The sequence below is a fragment of the Alosa pseudoharengus genome, unplaced genomic scaffold, assembly GCF_046254945.1.
Source record: "Alosa pseudoharengus isolate Yale_2024_CS ecotype anadromous, Long Island Sound unplaced genomic scaffold, YU_APseudo_1.1 YU_APseudo_1.1_scf_10, whole genome shotgun sequence".
Classification (NCBI taxonomy): domain Eukaryota; kingdom Metazoa; phylum Chordata; class Actinopteri; order Clupeiformes; family Clupeidae; genus Alosa; species Alosa pseudoharengus.
The window spans coordinates 1,553,889-1,574,913 of record NW_027468565.1 but is presented as its reverse complement, the minus strand read 5'-3'; the positions used below and the strand labels follow the sequence as shown (position 1 = coordinate 1,574,913).

The 21,025-nt window shown below is 40.8% G+C and overlaps 1 protein-coding gene across 1 annotated transcript in view; it reads right to left on the bottom strand.

Moving 5' to 3' along the window:
- The window catches only part of cep290 (centrosomal protein 290), a 204,225-nt gene that overhangs the window by 56,741 nt on the left and 126,459 nt on the right, over positions 1 to 21,025 (bottom strand). Inside the window, exons 23-28 of the mRNA XM_076302635.1 lie at positions 17,713 to 17,943; positions 17,424 to 17,597; positions 17,213 to 17,324; positions 16,626 to 16,819; positions 4,163 to 4,314; positions 3,961 to 4,072 (exon numbers count right to left, since the gene is read on the bottom strand). Of these exons, the coding sequence (XP_076158750.1) occupies positions 3,961 to 4,072; positions 4,163 to 4,314; positions 16,626 to 16,819; positions 17,213 to 17,324; positions 17,424 to 17,597; positions 17,713 to 17,943 (975 nt within the window). The remainder of the gene's footprint in view (positions 1 to 3,960; positions 4,073 to 4,162; positions 4,315 to 16,625; positions 16,820 to 17,212; positions 17,325 to 17,423; positions 17,598 to 17,712; positions 17,944 to 21,025) is intronic.

The following is a 21,025-nucleotide window of genomic DNA, read 5'->3' as shown; positions in this document are numbered from 1 at the left end:
AGAAGAGCCTGATCAGCTGGAGACTTCGCTCACTGCCTTGCACAACAGACAGACTGAGAAAGTAATTTGTCCCCAGGGCCATTGAACTGTTCAATGCTTCACTTAAGGGAAGAGGAGAGATAGACTTCTCTGCATAGTCTGTCTGCCTCTTCACCCCCCCCCCCCTTGTTTGGATACTGTCTGTCCACTAGCCACTTTTTACCACTAGCCACTTTTACCACTGTCTTTCTGCCTCACTGTTTGCGTGCTATATTAGCACATTAGCACATATGCATAACCCCTCCCTCCATGCCACACTGTGGCCACACTTATACCTTTTCTTAAAATAGTTATATATATAGATATATAGACTTTATTTCTGCATTGTTGCACTGTTGGACTTACTCATTTGCACTATCACCATGACCACTATCACCATTGCACTATCACCATGACACTCACTCACACAGAGCACCTTACCTTACCTTACTATGCACAGAGAATCACAGGCTCAGTCCCTGCCTCAGTCATTACAAGTGCCTCTTGATTGATTAATCACCACTATGTGGATACTGTTTTTTAGAATTGATTTAGATTAAGTGTTAGTTAGTATAATTTGTATTTTAGTATATTTAGTATATTCTTTATCTTCTACTGTCCTTATTGCTTAGTTGTGTTTTTATATTATATAATTTAATTACTTTTTCTGCTGTTAGTGAATGTGTGTGTGTTGTCTGTATGCTACTGAGACCTTGAATTTCCCCTGGGGATCAATAAAGTATCTATCTATTAGAGATGTCCGATAATATCGGCCCACCGATATTATCGGCCCGATATTAGCATAAAAATGTAATATCTGTTAATATCGTTATCGGATTTTTTTTGCCTTAAAACCGATAAAATAATGCTTGCGTTACACCCAAATAGTGCCTATGCGCTCCTGAAGCGTTTACCGGCGCACAGATTACGACCTCATCAAGCTGCGTCTTGAAGCATACAAACAAGCGTGGATGGCTGCAGTAACAAACTTGCTCGCTCTGTTTCAACATTATGTCTGTGGTTTGGAATTGGCCATGGCCGTCGTAGCCCCTTGAGTTGGCCGTGACGCCCCTTTGAAAATCAGAGGTTTACAGGCCACGGTGGCCTTGGTGCCCCCTTCTTTAAATATTCTGCTTTGCGTCCTACTAATAGCGATATATATTTAGCCTATGGCCAAATTACGCAGTGGAGAAAGTGACAGCGCAAGAAAGTGCGTCCAAATTAACCAATATTCTTCTCAGTTGAACTACTCGCGAAGTAGCCTACTCATCACACAGACATCACAAGTATCACATGAAAGAGCTTTTTCTCAGCTTTTAAACGATGTTAGCCGCTAATTGCTGTGGTGAACGGTTCGTGAGAAAAGTAAATAATATCATTCAATCATAAATTCTACTGAAGGTTTTGCGTCCATCTCCCTACCCATTCATCTCGGTGGAATACTTCAGAACCCTTTGTTTAACATATGACAAACCATATATCAGAATAAACAGCAGACCTTACCGAACAGAAAGGTGTAAATCAGTCCCCTGTACAGTTAGCCGTTCCAGACTAATCCCGTTTTGAATTTGCAGTAAATTTCAACATACATGGATGTCTCCAAATTTGGGATTTAAGTTTTACACTGTGTTTAAATTGTTCCACATTATTTCATAACGGGCCAAATACAAAACAAATATTACAAATGTCGCCTAGATATCTGAAAATATTAGATGATCAGATGATTTACAGTTATATGTAATATGTCATGTTTTATGTTTTTGTATACAGTGATGCAGGTCTACTGCAGTGAATACAACTTTGATCATTTTTATAGCCTACTACTGTATAGTTAACTTTGGCCTTGGTGCCCTGACATGTGGCCTTTGTGCCCCCCACCAAATATGCCCAACTGAAGGCCAAGTGGCCTTGCCTCTAAAATGGTGAAATTCCAAGCCTGATTGTGGGTATGGCCCGTTATGTACTTCACCTCAAGCCTGAAGTATTTTTTGTAGCTCAAACAAATGTTTTCAAAATTGTGCAGTATAGTTGCTTGCCACATTGTAATTGACTCATATTTGTGCATTCATTCAATTAAGGTGATTGAGTTTTAGTTAAAGAAACAGTTCATGAAGCATCCTACAAATGCAGGCTCATTTAACACAGAAAAAGGGTAGCCTGTCATACACTATGCCTGTTATTTTAGTTGGCTTTACATTCTGCTATGTTGCACATAGTTGTTCAGGTACAATGTTTTATCGTTTGTGAAGAAGTCAAATTTGCCCTATTTGTTGTGGGCATTGTCAAGATTATCTCAGGGAGAGTGTAATCCAAACTGTTGTTTGAGACAATTAAAAAATAAAAAATAAACATGGCACTTTTTCCCTAAATTAAGTTGAAGTATTTTTCTTATTTTGCACAGACAATGTTAACATTTGGAAAGCCTTGTTGCATTCAAGAATGCATCCAGTGGGGCATCACAATAACATTAAGCATGTTGTGTTAATTCCACAACAGGAGATATGTGATGTTACCTAAATTAGTTTTGAGGAAAAATAACCCACATATCGACATCGGTATCGGCTGATATCGGAATCGAAATTTGAGAGTTGGACAATATCGGCATATCGGATATCGGCAAAAAAGCCAATATCGGACATCCCTACTATCTATCTATCTATCTATCTATCTAGTTAATATGATATAACTTGGTTTTGGGTACAATGATAATATTTAGTTTTCATGCCATGTTATTTTCTATGTCGATTAATACCTTATCTGTGGCCTTAAGCTAAAAGTAATTTCTCTAGCTGTTGTTATGGTCAAATTAACCCTGATTGGGTGATTGGTAATACTTTTGCCTATTTAGGAGGTGCCTCATTCTGCATTGGGGAGAGTGAGGGTTGGTACTGGCTTGGTGCGAGACTATGTTTCTCCCCATTTGACAACAGTCAGCTTACATTTCAAATCATAGTCTACTTCTTTCTCTTTATCGCCATGGCGGTACGCATTTAGAATAAAGAATAACGTTCGCGAACCCTTTTGTTTTGTTTAGCATAAAAACAAGCTTACCATCGGCCTATCCGCAAATTTTAAAGACAAGGGATGAATTGAACGATGACGAAGTCGGACATACAGGCATAGTTCATATTGAAAAAAGTTATAGGCTAGAATTTGGAACTCTAGCTTTTCCCCATCACAGTCTTTTAATGCCATCTAATCATGATGTTAGCGTGCGCAGTCTGCACCATACTTAAGCTCAAATCACACCAAAGATTCGCGACGAGATGAGCTGCAACATTCTATTAACCAGCAACTTGATGCAACATGCTAAAACCTTGCAACTGTGACTAGACATGGTGAATGCTTTGCGACAGCTTGCAACACATGCAACATCTAATTCACACTGCTGCAACTCCTTTCTGCAACGGTTTCGTGTCGTTGCAAATCTTTGGTGTGAATTGGGCTTTAAACAGACGATCTGACGGGTTTTAGAAGATTAAATACAACCCGAAACTAAAAAACAGACCAGGCTTCTATTGGTGACCGGCCTTTAACCCAAACCTGTAGCCACGCCAGGTGTTTGGAAGAGACAGGCGTCTATTTGGGACTCGGCTATTATTTGAAGTTTTACGAGAAATCACAAATAATGCAGAGATTCTATGATTTTTTGCTGAAATATTTTGCATGGTTATGGTTATGTGAAGAGATATTGCAATTATGGAAAATCCTTGAATTAGCATGAGATTTGTGAAAACGCAAGATCCATAACCCTAGAAGGAGTGAAAACCATATGGAAATCATTTGGTCAACAATGCTCCATTTTCCGTTTCATGGGTTGAACTGTTTGTTCGAATTTTTCTTAATCTGTCCAACATGAAAACCGGTTCAGAACTTTGCTAACACTCTTGTATCCAAACTGCATTGGTCTGCACAGTCTGTAGGTAGGGGTAGTACTCTCACCTGATAATCTAAGGTCTGTCTCCTTAGAGCCTCAATTTCCTTTTCTCTAGATTGCTGTCTGGCCTCCAGTGCAGAAACCTGCATTTTTGCCACATTGGCCACCTCCTGCAAGCTATATAAAATGAAAAGATAATTTCAAACTAGTTCTAAAAGTTTTATGATGGTTCAGATACATTATTTAGCACTTTTACCACATCCTCACTTGGATATCTCCATCTTCATTTCAGTGTGTATCTTCTCAAGATCAGCAATATACTTCTGGTTGCTATCATTCACAGCATTACTAACACTGTTAGCCAGCTCATCACGCAGCTCCTGCTCTACTCTCTGGGCATCCAAGTTTTGCTTCGACACCTGGTAAGACATAAATCAGAGCAGGATAAGTTAATTAATGAGAATTTAGCAAGTAACTTGACAAAGATATGTCTAAATGCACTACAATAACATTTATATATTTATTTTTAATCACATAATTTAGGAACATTGACCACTGACTAAGATATTTGTTTTAAATATTTCAGGAAAATCTTAGCCAGCCAGATGGCTGAAATATACTGTTAAAAATATGTTTGAAAAATGTTACAATGCAATTAATCATGGAATTTATATATTTTTATAATAATTTCCCAAAACTATTAAAAAAAAATATGTCCAAATAGCCCAGAGCCATGCAAAAGCATTTTTGACACATTCTTTCTTAAACATAAAATGCACTATTTTTATCCTAATGTCTGATCTAGTTATGTTAGTGACTTTCCACTACTGCTGTGCAGTGGCGGTTCATCAATGGAGGGCACTCGGGTGCTGACCCTTCAAAATATTGAGAGAAAGTCTACAACATAAATTAGATAACACAAATTCCGATTTTTCACATAGATCTCTATTTCTTGTGGTCACCGAGTACTGTAGCTGCCTGGCTGCTATAGCTGTTGGCTGCAGCAACTCGAGCTAGGTAGCACAGATCGCAGATCACAGATTTTTCTTCTTTTTTGTATCAACAATATTTGGTGACTTCAAAAAAACAGAGAACTATGTGAAAAACTAGTAAGACCAATAACTGTCAAAATCTTACCAATGACTCTGCCGCAGCATTTGTAGACCTCATGTTCTTATCTACCCTCTTTGTGTGATACTTTAGTAGAGAATTTTATTTTCATTCTCAAAAGACAAGCCTATGGAATACTGGGAGAATGTAGTCTGGTCAGACGAGAGCAAAACTGAACTTTTTAGCTGTCAGTACACACCATGTATGGAGAAGAAATGCTGACATCAGATGAAAATGAATTAGTTATCTAGCCTGTTGCCTGATGCTTTGGTAAGCGTAACTAACTTAACTTCATTGTGAAATTATTTTATGAAAAAAAAAAAGCAACGGGACTCTGAAAATAAAAATAGAAGTTAAAAATCTGTCTTAAAGGAACACACCACCCAATGTCAGTAGTAATATATGTTCTTACCTTAACTTTCACGAGTTGAGTCATACCTCTCCCGTGTCGGTACGTGCACTCAAACGCTCTGGTGCGCGGCTGGACTGTGTTAGCATGTTGCTATGCTAGCGGGCTTTGCCGTAACTAAGCGTAGAAGTAATCAAAAACATCCACGTTTTCCGGACTTAAATACAGTTGCACGAGTAGTTGATAGAAATGCTACGGCCACGCAACATGAAACGTGGCGATTTGCTATGCAGTTATGGTTGAAATAATAGCCCATCAGCGCATCTCTAGTGTGTGTGCCTCTCTCTCGCTCAGAGGGGAGGGAGAGTCTGAGGGTCGATCCAGCATGGATTCTAAACTCTGTGGTGGATAGGATCTACAATTAGGTGTTAACAATACTACTACGCTAGGTCGAAGTACTCCCAAGTGCTATTGCGCCACACATTGTAGTTCTCCTGTTTATTCGCTTGGAAAATCGCCACGTTTCATGTTGCGTGGCCATAGCATTTCTATCAACTACTCGTGCAACTGTATTTAAGTCCGGAAAACGTGGATGTTTTTGATTACTTCTACGCTTAGTTACGGCAAAGCCCGAGAGGAGGTATGACTCAACTCGTGAAAGTTAAGGTAAGAACATATATTACTACTGACATTGGGTGGCGTGTTCCTTTAATGCTGATATACTGTACAGTGCAACCGGAAAGGCTTCTGGCTTATAAAAACAGACAAAGTGATAAAAATAATAACGTCTTGTACAAAAACCAACGCTGCACACCATTTACTCTCGTTTGAATTACTTGCGGATCCATGATTGGATAGATATGCCACGCATGTCAGATGAATGAGGATACACAGAGCTATCATTTGATACCAAGTACATCCTTCTGGGTTATAAAACAGACGAAGTGACAGCAAAATAATCAACAATTACTGGCGATACATACAAATTCATAGGGCTGTATTTTGGGTCACCAGCGCATGGCGTAATACTCGTTATTCACTCGCGCAAAGTTGAATTCGGTATTTTGCACGTTTATTTTTTAAGCATTGCGCCCAGGGGTGTGGCAATTAACAACCTAGGGAGGGGCCTAGCGCGTTGTCTAAAAATCGCCATCATACACCACCTAAACCTGGTCAGAAGTCAATGGCGAGTTGTTCATATGCTATTTTAAGAGCGCATGTCACCAGTCATATTGGCAGGTGCACGCACCATCCTTCTATCATTCATGAACGCACACCAGCGCACGTCCATGCAAAGCATTACAAATTGCACGATTACAATGGGAAACATAATTAGAACAAAGATATTACGAAATACTGTACATCTCATAATGAGTAGTTATTCACCATCATTTGCAAATAGGTAATGACGGTTAAAAGTGATTAGGGGAGAGGCGAGAGACACGTATGGAGCACAGCTGAAGACGCACTGTCACGAGATATAAGCAACTCCTCTGCAGGATAAATGTTGTTTTATTCAGTCATTTGAGCAATATGCCTATGTTTTCGGTGGTAACCCATTGTCAGTCAATAGTGAAAGTAACTGCATATAACTGTCTTGTCGTTGACTGACTCCTTGGGGAAGTTAGTTTCACTTTACCAATGAGTTGCATTGGTAAAGTCACTCTCGATTTTGAAAATTTTTGAATGCATATTTCAAAATATGCTTATTTACGTAGGACGTTTATCGCTGCACTGCACTGTTTCCAAGGGGACCAGTTTCAGGGGAGCTCCACCCCATGGATCGTGTACTGACAGGTCTCACTTTGATGATAGTCAGTCGCAAATTAAAAAACGGATTACGGGAACCGATTGTGGGTTAAGATGCAAGATGATTATCATGTCTGACCTCAACAATAAAGACTCCCTGTATGCAGTTTGCTTGCATAAAATGATTACGCGGATTTTGCAACAACACGCCAACAAACACGGGTATGTAGTGAGCACACAAAATAAAAATATGTGCAATAAACTTCAAATAGCCCAGGCTACTTTGGACTTTGACTAAACAAACGACAATTCCGACTGCCAGGTCCCAAATTGAAACGAGCGATAGGCTAATGCCACATAGCTAGACAACAACAAGTGGCAGACTGAGCGACGTCACTTATGCTAAAGACTGTTTTTGAGTCACATCGTTGCAAATTTCAAACAATGATGCATCATTCCACAAAATGGTTTGTCTTCAGTATTAGGAAGTTATTCAGTAAGCTTAATACACATTTAGCCTTAACTCAAAACAGTTGTTAGGCTTGTGTCATTCTGATCTGTACAAATGTCACATGCAGCCATGCCTAAATTTATTAGCTGCTACACATGTATTAGAGGCCACATTAATTATAGGCTAATATATTATAATATTCAGTATTCATTATTGAATGCTTAGCTGGAATGTTTCCCTATCATCCTATTTTTAAAGCAGGCATACCTGTGGGCATGTAATTGGGCTACGGGTTTTCTTCAGGAATGGCATGTTTGAACAGGCACTGCACTAGTACATAGATTGTACTGGACTCCCTCTAAACTGTACAGGCTTAAGCTCACTGCTAACCCAGGGTGCTGGAAGTGCTCAGATGATGGCACACTAACCCATATGTTGTGGCACTGCCCAAAAAGTGCAAGACTTCTGGTCATCAATTCATGAGTGCATTCAGAAAGTCGTGGGCCTAGAGGTTCCCTTTTGCATTCGATTATACTTATTAGGAGACCCATCTACACTAAAAGCTGACATTGCGACTGTCCATGCAGAATGGGTCCAGACAGCTATTATGATTGGTAAGAAACTACTGGTCCAACAGTGGAAGTCAGCCCATGTCCCATCAATCACAGATTGGTACAATGCTTTGACTACAGTCGCTGCATATGAGCAAGTATCATTTACCCTGCTGGATAGGTTAGATTGGTACTACTTCAAATGGCAAAACTTTCTTCAATTTATAAATGACCCTCAGGGGTGAACTACAGGCTCAGCCCCCTCTCCACACAATACAAGAGCTTTTCTACACATTCTAGCGCAGGCCTCCTCCCTATGTATTTTGCTGTTGTTGTTGTTGTTTTTTACTTTAATTTTCTTTGTTGTGGTCTTGTCTGGTTTCTTTGTAGGTATATAAATATATTGTGTATGTATGTTTGTTTATTTGTGTGAAGAATATTTTCATGCTCTTCATTTGTGACTGGTAACTTGTACTGATGTTTAAAACCAATAAAATTTTCAATCACAAAAAAAAGAAAATATAAAAATGTTTATAATACGCTTTTTGTATTTTTATTATTTAAAATCAAAATTAAATCAATGCAAGTATTAATACATGAAATTGTGGCAGATTTGGGTAGCCTAGACTGCTGTGTGTATGGCGCTTACAATGACCAGGATAAATGCTTCTAACTAAAGGTAGTGAAAATGCCCTTAAAACAGTCTAGGGTTCTAAGTTTTAAGAATCACTGCAGGAGAAAAAAAGGCAGAGGTCGGAAGATGGGTTCGGCCAAATCGGCTCATACTTTGTATGTGTGATAGGTATGTGGAACTATGAACAGCCATATGATTAAAACCCTTCAGCTATTTTACTGAGTTCTAGGGCACCCCTTGGAGACCCTTGAAAATCAGGCAAGAAAATTACTGAAATTGCAATGGCTACCCTGATAATTCTGATAAAGATATGAACATAACTTTTATATTTCCATAGAGCCCCTAGTTCCCTAGTTTTACAGACCAAAAGTTGAAGATGAAGTGAAATTAAGAGGGTGTACTAGGGGGATATCATTACCACTGAAAGCAGAATTTTCATCTATCTAAATTTTTATGAGGCATTATCTCACATGCGCAGTGGCTTTTGTGGATGGTTTTACTGTTGCTGGATAGAGGAACATCTACTGATTCAAAAACAATTGTCGTCTAATTGAGCCACACATAATGCGAGCCATGGCAGGAGGGTCATTATGGGCATTTTTTTGGCATCATACTCTGAAAAGCCATTTTTAAACAGCAATATCTGGAAAACTACAGTCAATATCTGTTACTTATAGCATCCAGACATGGAATGTCAGGGGTGTAGCTCAAGTATAACCTAGAATGGTAGGTACTTAAACTTCTTCCAAAATTTGGCTTGGCGAAATAAAATAGCACATTTAAAGAGTTGTTGAGCCCCCAGTTTTTCAGATAGAAGACTTAGATTTTACAGTAAGCATCTCTGGTACCAGGTTAAGCACTGTACAAAATGTGGTCTCTCTTAGATCAGTGGTTCTCAAACTTTTCACAATGAGTACCACCACAGAAAACAATTGGCTCCCCGAGTACCACCATTATTACTGGCATTAAAATACAATAGCGTAGGCCAATTTTACAAAACACAAAACAGTGGTGTGATAATTGAGCCAGTAGAGAAATAACTGTTCAGAATTAATCTGTAGCCTTGGGTAGGCTTCTGCGACGTTTTGGTTTCGTAAATTAATTTGCCCTACTTCTTGACTGCAATGTAGTCAATTGACTGTTTGACATGTCATTTTTATTTTTCTGTACAATAAACAAATACATCTGCTTTATGCCGCAGAATTACATTCATATTTGGAACTTACATAGTCCAATGCATCGTTACACTAGTGTTTCCCAAAACCATAGTAGCAACGAACGTTCGCAAGCACTATCGTAAAGTTGTGTACTTACAACTACACCTCTCGACCTGTGGTAGAATGCTAGTAGAAGCATAGTTCCAGGGATCTTCATGTCAAAGACGTCACTGACGCCAGTTATTTGTTTGCAAATTAATAATTATAAATATATTTAGTTTCTAATTGATATTTACACTTCTAACCACCATACATCCATATTTTAAAATGCCCAAGGCAGAAAATACATAAATTAAAAGTAAATTTGCAGCCATGTGCACGTAAGTAAAAGTCACACACCTGCAAATAATAATAAGGTAGTGCGCACTTTTTGACGAGTCAGCTGAGAATATGTAGCCTTTGATTTTCATGGAGGGGGGGGGGGGGGTGTCCTTGTTAGTTTACGCAAACCAAGCCAAGAAGGCTGATTCTGATTTTGATAATATGATCTGCACAAAAGATAAACTTAGGTAAACAACGATGTCAATATTGTTGTCAAAATCTTAACCCAGACTTAACCTCGAACTCTTGGACAGGGGACTGGTAACTGCTGTGCAACGGCGGCTGTCATCTGCCGGCCTAAATGCAATGCGCCACAGAAGTATGTGCAGGTGCCCTACACAGTACCTACACAGTAGATCACATGCCACATTTTCACTTTCAATAGACAGATGCAATAGCCATTGGTCAAGTATTGAGTATAAAGCAATTAAGATAGTACCCTATACAAAAAGTACTTCATACTATCATAAAAATTCGATAAAACTAATAGCATTTTGCAACTTGACAAAACACTGAATTAAATATCGTAGGCACAGGAGAAAACTTGTACATCCATTGGCCCGTGGGGAGATCACATGCCAGTTGCCTCTCCCATCAGTGTTATGACTCGTTCGGCTGTGAGCTTGTTTCGCCAAAAAAAAACTCTATTGCAGATATCAATGCGTCTTTGTTCATGGGTTTGGCCTCACAGCAGAGGCTTAGACAACTATGACCCACGTTTTGGTTTCGTAATTTGCCCTACTTATTGACTGCAGTGTAGTCAATTGACTGCTTGACAGGTTATTTTTATTTTTATGTACAATAAACAAATACATCTGATTTATGCCGCAGAATTACGCACTTGGCCAGCCTATAGAACGGGCACATTTTGGAGAGAATAGAGAATGTACGCGCGCAAGAATCTGTAGGATATTTGTGGCTGGTTACCAGCAAACAATGTTTAATGCATTAACTCAAGACGTCAAACATTTTCTAAACAATACAAACAGAAAGGATGCAGCAGGCAGCAAATGTAGAAGAGTAATTTCCAGTGGAAGAACAAAATGCTGAATGAAGCCCAAAGATATGAAGGCATATCTGGCAAGTTGTTATTTTTTAAAGACGTAAATGGTTGGGCTATAGGCCTGGTTTGCAAGAAGGAGATATAAAGCGTGAGCATGCAGAATGCAGGCTTGCCCAAAAAAAAGGCCTGTGGTTTGCGCAGCCTACAGTAAGTAGGTCTTAGTGAGTTAGGAGTCCTCTAGACTTTTTAGCTGTCTCAGAGGTGGAAAGTTGCGTTCGTTGGGGGCAGGGCCGGATTAACAATGCATAGACCCTTGGAATGTCTGATGGCCCCCCTGCCCCCCATCCAAAGTGAATCGGGCGGTCAGTTAATAGGCCCATTTAAGGCACGAGAGCATCTGTGAGGCCAAGCCTCACCAAGTAGCCCGTTTGTTTACAACTAACATTACATTTAATTAAACTGCTTATAGGTTATGCCGAAATAGTTTCAACATTTTGAATATCAGTGTCGGGTGAATTAGGAAATGCCTTATGGCTAAAAGCTGCTTGGGATCCCCCGTCAAGCAATAACCATACAAAAAGTTAAAAACAGATGACATGATGCGCGTCACTGACATAATGCGCAAATAATATAGTCTAGATATTCCAATATATTCAAATACATGTGTTTATTTTAGAGGGGATATTCAAACGTCATTTTTGAGCAATTTTGACTGTAGCGTGACTTTACAATATGAAGATGTGATAATAGTTTAATAATAAGAATTATAATTTACTATTAAAAGATTTTTAGTCATATAACTGCTTAAATCTAGCTTGCTCTAAAACAAATAAAAATGTGCAAATGCTGCAAGACAACCAGTGTGAAACAAGTTAGACTTATAATGTTTAAAAACTTAGAAGCTTAGAATTAAAGTGTGTTTTCCTAATTAAAAGCATAAATTGTTTTTGCTAGAATAACCTGTTATAATTTTGCTTAAATTTAGAGAGTTTTTTTTTTCTTAAACATAAAAGAAAGTTTGCTTATAAAACTGTTTTGACTTATAAAACTGTTTTACTCAGACTTAAGGAATATTTACTTGAAACATAAAATGTGTTTGCTTAGATATAAAAAGATTGTGTTAGAATTAAAGTGTTTTATGCTAAATGAGATGTGCTTTGAACAAAATGTAAAAACATAATGTACCAGCTGTAAGAAACTTTGTCAGCAAAACAAAAAGCTGACTGGCAACTAAACAAAAAAAACAAAAAACAAAAAAAAGAAGCAGAACCAATATTTCATGGTAAGACATAATACCAAACTTGGACATGTCCTGCCTGACTAAGAGGGGTATAAAAAGAGAACAGCCCCTTGTTCTTTGGTTCTTTTTTCTTCTTTTTCCTTTTCATTTTTTTGGACCGAGCATTTAGCCTTTAGACTTAGACAGTTTTCATTCCTTGTATTTTTTGTTTGTATTTAATAAAAGTCAAAATCCTAACCTTTGATTAGGAGTTTGTAAAAAGACCGTCTAGCGTTTTTTTCATATTTTTCTGCCTCTCCTGTGTTGCTGAGAACCCCGGATGCCTTGCAATAGGGCCTCCTGCTCCAAAGATTTGACTTCGCTCCAGGTAAGTAAGGCGTCCGTTTGAGGGCTACTTTCTAAGACACTGTATATGGGCAAAAAACATACTGCACTGACATACACAGGAGTAGCGAACTGAAGTTCTTATATGTTACAAGAACTGTCATTTAAAAAGGAGCTTTAATTTAATTTTGACAAGAATCCCCAAATAATAGGGTAGTTGATTTTTTCTGAAATCTGGACGGCCAGACGAACGTCCGTAGTGAGTTTCTGACCTCTCTCAGATTTTGATGACAAACAACTCTTGCAAATACAGCTCTGAATTTCTTCCTCTTTTAGTGAAGTTAACCACATTTTGAAGTACAAGTCGAAGGGAACAGGGAATAGCGACTAAGAGATAGAGAGAGACTCTGAAGTGGTCTATTTTCCTTAGCCCCTAAACCCCAAATTAGGGATTTTGATTCAGATAGGGAGAGCCTCTCCATCAAGTCAATCCTCTTGTACAGCCTAAACCCGTTGAAAAGGGGCCCTCACACCAGACACACACACTGAAAGATACTTCCTCTTTTACCCTGTGATATTATCACAGTCCGAAGACGAACACCAACAGGAGTAGCGATCTCAACTGTGTTAAAGGGAATCCCTTTGGACACCAGAGTAGTCACAAAACGCACACCTCCTCTTTTACCCTGTGAAATCCTCAGAGTCCGAAGATGAGCGCACCCACACCTACAGGAGTAGCGATCTCTACTGTGTTACGGGAGCCCCGTAGACACCAGAGTGGACACAAAACGCAACAGACAGCCCTAGTCCACTGTAGGCTACGCCAATCGTCTATTAACACCTTCCACCTAACCCCGGTGAGTGGGGATCGCTATAATGCGTGTGAAATAGCACCATTGAATAGCCTATGCAAAATAGCCTTAAAATCGTTCCGGTGTTGTGTGCCTTCTGGTTTCTCCACCTACTGGTTTCCTTGCGCGTGCATGCGCTGCAGCAGTTGTCAGACATTCACAAACAAGTTGTTTTAGGCGGTTTGCGCCATGAGCGCTCGGCTACATTACAGCCACTCGGACAAAAGACATGTAAAAAAATATATGTTTTGAAAACTAGCATTAAACTGGATTCGATCCCGCAAAAGCAACACAGGCGTGACTCCATCCTGATTCCACTTCATAGACTTGGTAGTCGCTCAGACAAGGAGTTATAAGATAAAGGCAATACCATTTGTGTCACCTAATGCAGTTCAGTGAATTAGCAAGATACCATCAGAAGCCAACAATCATAAAGCACCTGTGAGCGCGCACGCTCTCTCCCCTGCGCATGAAGCTGTCTGCGTGTTGTAGGCTAGATTTGCGTGAGTTCTTTCTATCTGCTTTACTTTTGTGAGTTGCGACCACCTAGGCTATGTTATAGACGTTCTATGAGGTACCAGTGTTTAGCTGTGTCACAAAACGATAAGCTTTGTCAGACTACTTTTAAAATGATATTCAGGGCTATATACATTTTAAACATTCGGGGCTGAAGACCCGACAAAGCCTTGCGTTAATTCTTCAGGTGGGAAGTGTCAGGAATTTTCATACGAGAGACGCTCTCATTGGTGGTTAGTATATGGAGTAGGGAATTGACAGCAACATATCCAATCACATTATGAGAGATGCTGAATTTAACATAAACTGCGATGTTTGATTTTAAATTAATGTAAATTTAGCCGGGACTGTAAGCTGGCACATCTCGCGGTTGTATCTATTACAAACAAACATGCAATGTGAACGTCTGGGATTGGGGAGAGCACTAAATGCTCTTCTGAATAATAATCTTTAATAATCAAAAAAATAAACGCTAATGAAGTAAACTTGAAGTGACCATCAAAAATCGTTTATCGCCTGTAACTCTGTGATAACAGGACGTAACAGGAAGGCATTTGGCTGAGCAAAGGAGGTTAATATGCTCTATATTTTGTCCAAATGATGTCTGTCTATCATCGTTGCACTCGGAGAAAACCAGAATGTTTAATTTGTCCTGCGTTTCTTCTACGGCTACAAACGGGATTCACTCGCCGTTAACCAAATATTTCTTTATTAGGGCAGGGCAGGCATATTTCTGGCTATTAAATTATTTCTAAACCAGTCTGCTAAAGTCTGTAGTGAAGTCTGTGTAGGGTTTTCCAGCTCCATTTCTTTTTACGAGACACCCTGCTCACTTGAGACCTCTGCCGGTTGTTGCAGCATCGTTGCAGCGTCACTGGAAAAATACGAATTAAAGTCGCGTGATCCCGCGCGCAGACCGCGAGGTAAGCTGGCCAAGTCGAAGCACTGCCCACTGCAGCAGAGTAATGGATACCTACAAGAATTGTTTCAAATAAGACCAAAAAAGATGTAGGCAACGAATGAAATGTTAGGTATCTGCCCGATGTAAGTATCTGCGCGCAGGGAGTATAGAAAGCGAGTTAAGTGAAATAGATCAACCTATTTTGTTCTTGCTGTTTGTCTCACGATACAGCCCGTATCTCTGAAACCTATAGAAAGCCCCACACGAAGATGTTTTGTGGTGCGTTGTTAAATGAGACATTTTATTGTTTATTTTTTCCCAAAAAGTGGGGTAGCCACTGACCATGTGACCTCATGAGCTAAACCATTAATGAAAGCAAAACAGCCATAAACAAAACAGCCAGATGGCTCTTCATAAAATAACAAAAACACCTTCATAAACAATAACAAGTTTTATCGTGAGACTGCGTGTCGTTCTGAGCAGCGTATCGGTAGGCTAGGTATTAAAAGCAGAAGATTTTCAGTTTGCTTTGGGATTCAACTCACTTTTGGATTGTTTGATTATAGTGCTAAATGTTGGGACTGTCACAGGAGACATACTGTAGGTTTATCAGCCATCGAAATGAAAGCTCATCAGGTGGTAATATTGTGGAAACAACTGAAAAAATGTTGGGTATATGGGGCCATGACGAAATGAGTGTAGTTTGACACAATAAAAAAATTGATTTATTAGATATTCATAATCCACAGACCTTAGGGTTTAAAACAAGAGGTCATGTGTTCAATTCCGTTTAGCTAACCCAGAGATATTGGCCAAAATGTGAAGGCTATCCTCATCTCAGCAAAAAAACAAGTTTTGAGAAAATCAGCGTTAAAGTTCCAACTACACAGCGCAGCTTCTAAATGCTCCCTTCACGCAGGCGGTAAAACTTGTGAGGCATTCGTATAATTTGTGAGGTAGGCTAGCCTATAATGTTCGATCAACTTCTGAAGACGACAAGGACAAAAATAGCCTAATGCTTAAACGTCAACTTTTTATCCAAACTTTTCATGCACAGCCTACACATTTGGCCTTCAAAATCAAATTTCTAGGTCGTTTTACAGTAAGATACGTCTATGAGTGATAGGTAAGAGATAAAGGAATGTGTTAGTGGTGAAATTAGAAAATGCATAATTTTGTCATTTTCGACCCTCGCTGCATTCAAATCGCTATATCTCGAAATGGATTTCCGCGACACAAGATTCATTTAGTCATGGCATGCCCCATATGGTCCATACTGTAGCATACAGGCGCGCATAGACTCAAAGTGGCAAAAGCCGGCGTTCCTAACCCTGGCATTCCTAACCTGGTGGTTATTTGGGTCATTGAAGCTTCACTGGGGGAAATATAAATAAAAGACGCATGATTCACTAGACGCGAGAATCAATAGTGTCTTGCTATTGATTTTTTCTATAACATTTGACATGAGAAAAAAAAAATGCACAAATACCCTGAACCTGAAAGACAAATTTACCTCCAGGAATTTCTTCTCAAGGTCAAAATTACGTTGTTCCACTTGTCTTAAAGAATTACGAAGGTGCTCATACATTCTCTGGGCGTGCTCAGCCCTCTGCCTCTCATTCAGCTCCTTCATCTCCAAAGTGGCAATCATTTTAGAAACAGACACTATTTGGCTGTTTGTCTCAGCCTTTTCAACGCTGCTGGTATCTGTTGAGTAAAATGACAGACACCACAGCACTATGGATATGTTCATAATATAGATGGATATGTTCATATTATAGTCATTTTAATAACTGTATTAATATTGCACCTTTTTGACTAGGAATAATGTGTATGACTATAGAATATCATAGCACAATTAATTACAATACAACAACAAACTCCTATAAGTAACCAGGGCGACCAATAAAATAGACATGGGGATTCGGGAAACACACATTTTAAGAGTATAGGTGTTTAATATATGATACAATCTCTGATATATAATCTGGTGCCAGACCATGTAGGGCTTTGAGAGTAATCAGCAAAAGCTTCAAATGAGTCAATAGCCTGCCTGTGAATTATGCACCACCTACTATCATTTGAACTTTCAACTTCTACCTTGAGAGTTTCTGTGATCCCATTCTTGTTCTAGGATATGAACTCTCTCCTTGTTGATTTGCAGTTCTTTGCTGAGGGAGCTGATGTGTTCACGAAGAGACACATTCTCTTGCTGAGGAAAGACCAGAGGATATATAAAGATATGTTTTATACATATTTTAAAAGGTGCAGTCTAAAGTAATCATAAATATGAAACAATGTGCTTTTTTACCTCTAAATGTTCCAGCACAGTGGTCCTCTGAATTAGATGGTTGTCTTTTTGCAGCAGGTCTCTATATTTAACAGTTAGGTTGATGTACTGTTTATTGGCTTTCTCAAGTTCTGAGGAAGGGACACTTTTATCCAGAGTCTTCTGTAATGTAGTCATTTTGAAAACAGCCATGTCCTTCAAATATAAATTACAAGTAAGAACCATCCAATCTAGTACAAGCAGCAAATAAAATGTACTTAAACATTAACTGACAATCAAATTATTAACATGCTTTGGAAAATAAACTTACCTTATATCTTTGTAAGTAAGATATCCTCTCAGTTACAGAAATTTCCATTTTAACAAAATCATCTTTAAGCTTGTTGTTCTCCTTCCTAAGGTGCTGTTCCAATTCCAGCAAAGTGGTGCAGTACCTACTTAGAGACTTTTCATTCACTCGAAGCACAGTCATCTTTCGCGCTGCCTCCGAGATCAATCTCTTGATTTCTGTAGGGTGCTTTTCTAAGACATCAAGCCAATGCTGGGTATAAACAGATAAACAAGGTGAGTAGGGAACTTTTTTGGCAACAGATTTCCACATTTAATCAGAATCCAACAGACAGGGTGGATAACATAAAAAAAAAACGTATTTGCAGTGGCAGTGTGGATGATTTAAAAGAATTCCATAAATACCTAAACTCAAAGATGGAAACCATTAAATTCACATTAGAGTATGACTTTGACATAATTTATTGTTTTGGATGCGTCTGCGAAAAAAGTGGGAATGAGTTTAGGTAGCCCGGTTTGGTGCGGGCATGGACCAGTCGTGCTGCGGCCTCCAGAGTCCGGATCAGGATCTCAGCTGACCTCCAGGTCTGTTGCGGTAGGTGGGGCCACTTTGCGGAGACGGCGTGCATGCCACCGGGTTCCGTCTGAAATGCGAAAGGTGGCAGGGCCCAGGTGCTCAGTCACCTAGTGAGGCGCTGACCAAAATGACAGGAGCTTATGGCCCAGTGTGGGCCTTCGGACCCTGACCCAGTCCAGAATGGTGAAATCTGGGTGTTTGACCCTGTGGGACCGGTCAAAGCGTTGTTTAGTTGCCTGCTGTCGTGCTGAGACCCGGTCGCGTAGCTGGCCAGCTGTTTCCCGCTGGGCCCCCTGTGATGTCAGGTGAGCAGGAACACGCAGGCGATCCAGGGGCAGTGGTAGCACGCCCTAACATCAGGAGTGCTGGTGAGCTGGTTGTGGTATGTTGAGTCGCTTGGCAGTGCAGCAGGGTCCACAGAAGTGCTGCTGAGAACTGAAATCCCTCTGCTAAGTGAGCTCTAATAGCGTTCTAGATAGATAGATAGATAGATACTTTATTGATCCCCAAGGGGAAATTCAAGGAACTTCTTCAGCGTCTGATTCATGTGTTCCACACCCCCATTCGCCTGAGGGTTATAGAAAGCTGTTCGTAAGTGTCTGATTCCCCGCTCACCCAGAAAAGTTGTGAACTCCGCAGAGATGAATTGCGGCCCATTGTCTGTGGTGATTGTCTTGGGCATGCCCCAACGAGCGAAAAGCACCTACAGAAAGTCAATGACCGCCTGTGTGGTGACCGACCCGGTAGAGACTGCCTCCGGCCACTTGGAGTACAGGTTACGATGAGGAACCGTTGGTGATGTGGGATGCCACGGAGCTCACCGCAAATGTCCATGTGCTCCCAAGGCCCAGCTGGCCATAGCAGTGGCTGAAGGGGAGGAGCTGGTGGGGGACCAGTCTTTCCACTCACCAAGCAGGCTGTGCAGTCTCTCACCATAGCCTCAACATCACCATCTATGCCTGGCCACCAGACCACTTCTCGGCAGCGCTGCTTCACCTTGACAATGCCGAGGTGGCCTTCGTGAGCCATGGACAGGACACATGCCCGTAAGGCGGAGGGTACGACTGTACGATGGCCCCTTGCAACGCAGTGGTCGTTCCAGCAAAAAAGTCTTTAAAGCTGCAGAATGGCACCATAATGGACTCTCTGGTAGGCTGGAGGCCACCCAGAGTGGATGAAAGTGCGGAGCTGTGAGAGCACTGGGTCCTGTTCAGAGGCCTGTTGGAGCTCGTGAAGTGACACTGTTGCCTCCAGAGGGGAGTGGAGGAGCTGGATGAGGTCCAGGTCGCTGTTGTCTGGATTCAGGTCCACAGCTGAAGGTGGTGTGGAGCATGAAAGTAAAGCGTCCAACAGACTCGCCACTCCCGACCGGTAGCGCGACAATGTGACGTCACAGGAGCGTTGTAACCATTTATACTCGCGTGTGGTGGTTGCGACACTAGTTGCAATATTCTCCTAAACAGAGGTGTCGCTGTTGTGAAAAGACTAATGCTAACTACGTTACACAGTAGAAGAAGCTGCAGTAAGAAACACTAGTAGCTAGCCTCTGTGATGGTACTTCAGACTTTGGTTGCTGCTATTCACAACTACCATCATCATTATCATCTAGTTTCCAAGGTGTGTGCACAGGTAGATAGAGAGATATATAGATAGATACTTTAGTCATCCCGAGGGAAATTTTAATAATTTAAACAGTTTAGTTAGCTGGCTAGCTAGCTAGCAGCTGGCTGAGTTTGTGTAATTTCCTGAAGTGGAAAGAGATTTTGTTCAGGCCTTAGTAGATATCCTTTGTTTGAAAAGAAATTGTTTCTATTCTTTCCTCTTAATTCCATGTGTTGCAACTCTCGCTGGTAACTTTGTTAACTTATCCAGCAAACTATTAAAAATTCACAACTGTAACAAAACACTGCAACTCTAGCTTGCCCTCAAACTAGTCCATCTTACGGTTTCCGGTTTGTCGTGCTCAATAGAGTGGTGCGCTACCGTGTGCTACCCGGCCTAAATCCTGGCGCGCCAGAGAGATCTATGTCATTTTGACGTCACATAGTCGCGCTACCGGTCGGTTGCGGCGAGTATGTAGTAGCCACCACATTCTCTCGCCCCGGTGTGAACTGTAGCATGAAATTGTACTGGTGAAGTCTCTCGTACCATCGGTGGATGCGCAGAGGCCTGTGCCCAGAACCAGACATCGCGAGCAAGGCTGTAAGTGCTTGGTGATCCGTCCGTAATGTGAATGAACGGCCATACACATACATATGCCACCGCTCACAAGCCCAGACACAGGCCAGGGCCTCTCTCTCCCCGACGGAATACTTCTGTTCTGCTGAATTGAGGGCTCTGGAGGCAAATGTAATAGGTCGCTCTGTGCCGTTGTGGAGCTGAGACAGCACAGCCCCCACTGCGTAGTTGGAGGCATCACAGGTGAGAAATGATTGGCTGGATCTGTCGAAGTGGGCGAGTACTGGTGGTTTGATGAGCTGGGCCTTCAGCTGTATGACAGCATCGTTGCAGGCAGGGGTCCAAAGCCATTGGGCGTCCTTTATGAGGAGCTGCCGTAGAGGGGCGGTGGTGGAGGAGTACTGGGGAAGAAAGTGCAAATAGTAGGCTGTCATGCCAAGGAAAGAGGCCATTTGGGCCGGGCTGGAGGGCATGGGCAGCCGTTGAATGGCCTCCACATTAGAATGAAGTGGGCTGAGGCCTTCTGAGCTCAGACGAAACCCCACAAACTCCACTTCAGACGCAGAAAAAATACATTTCT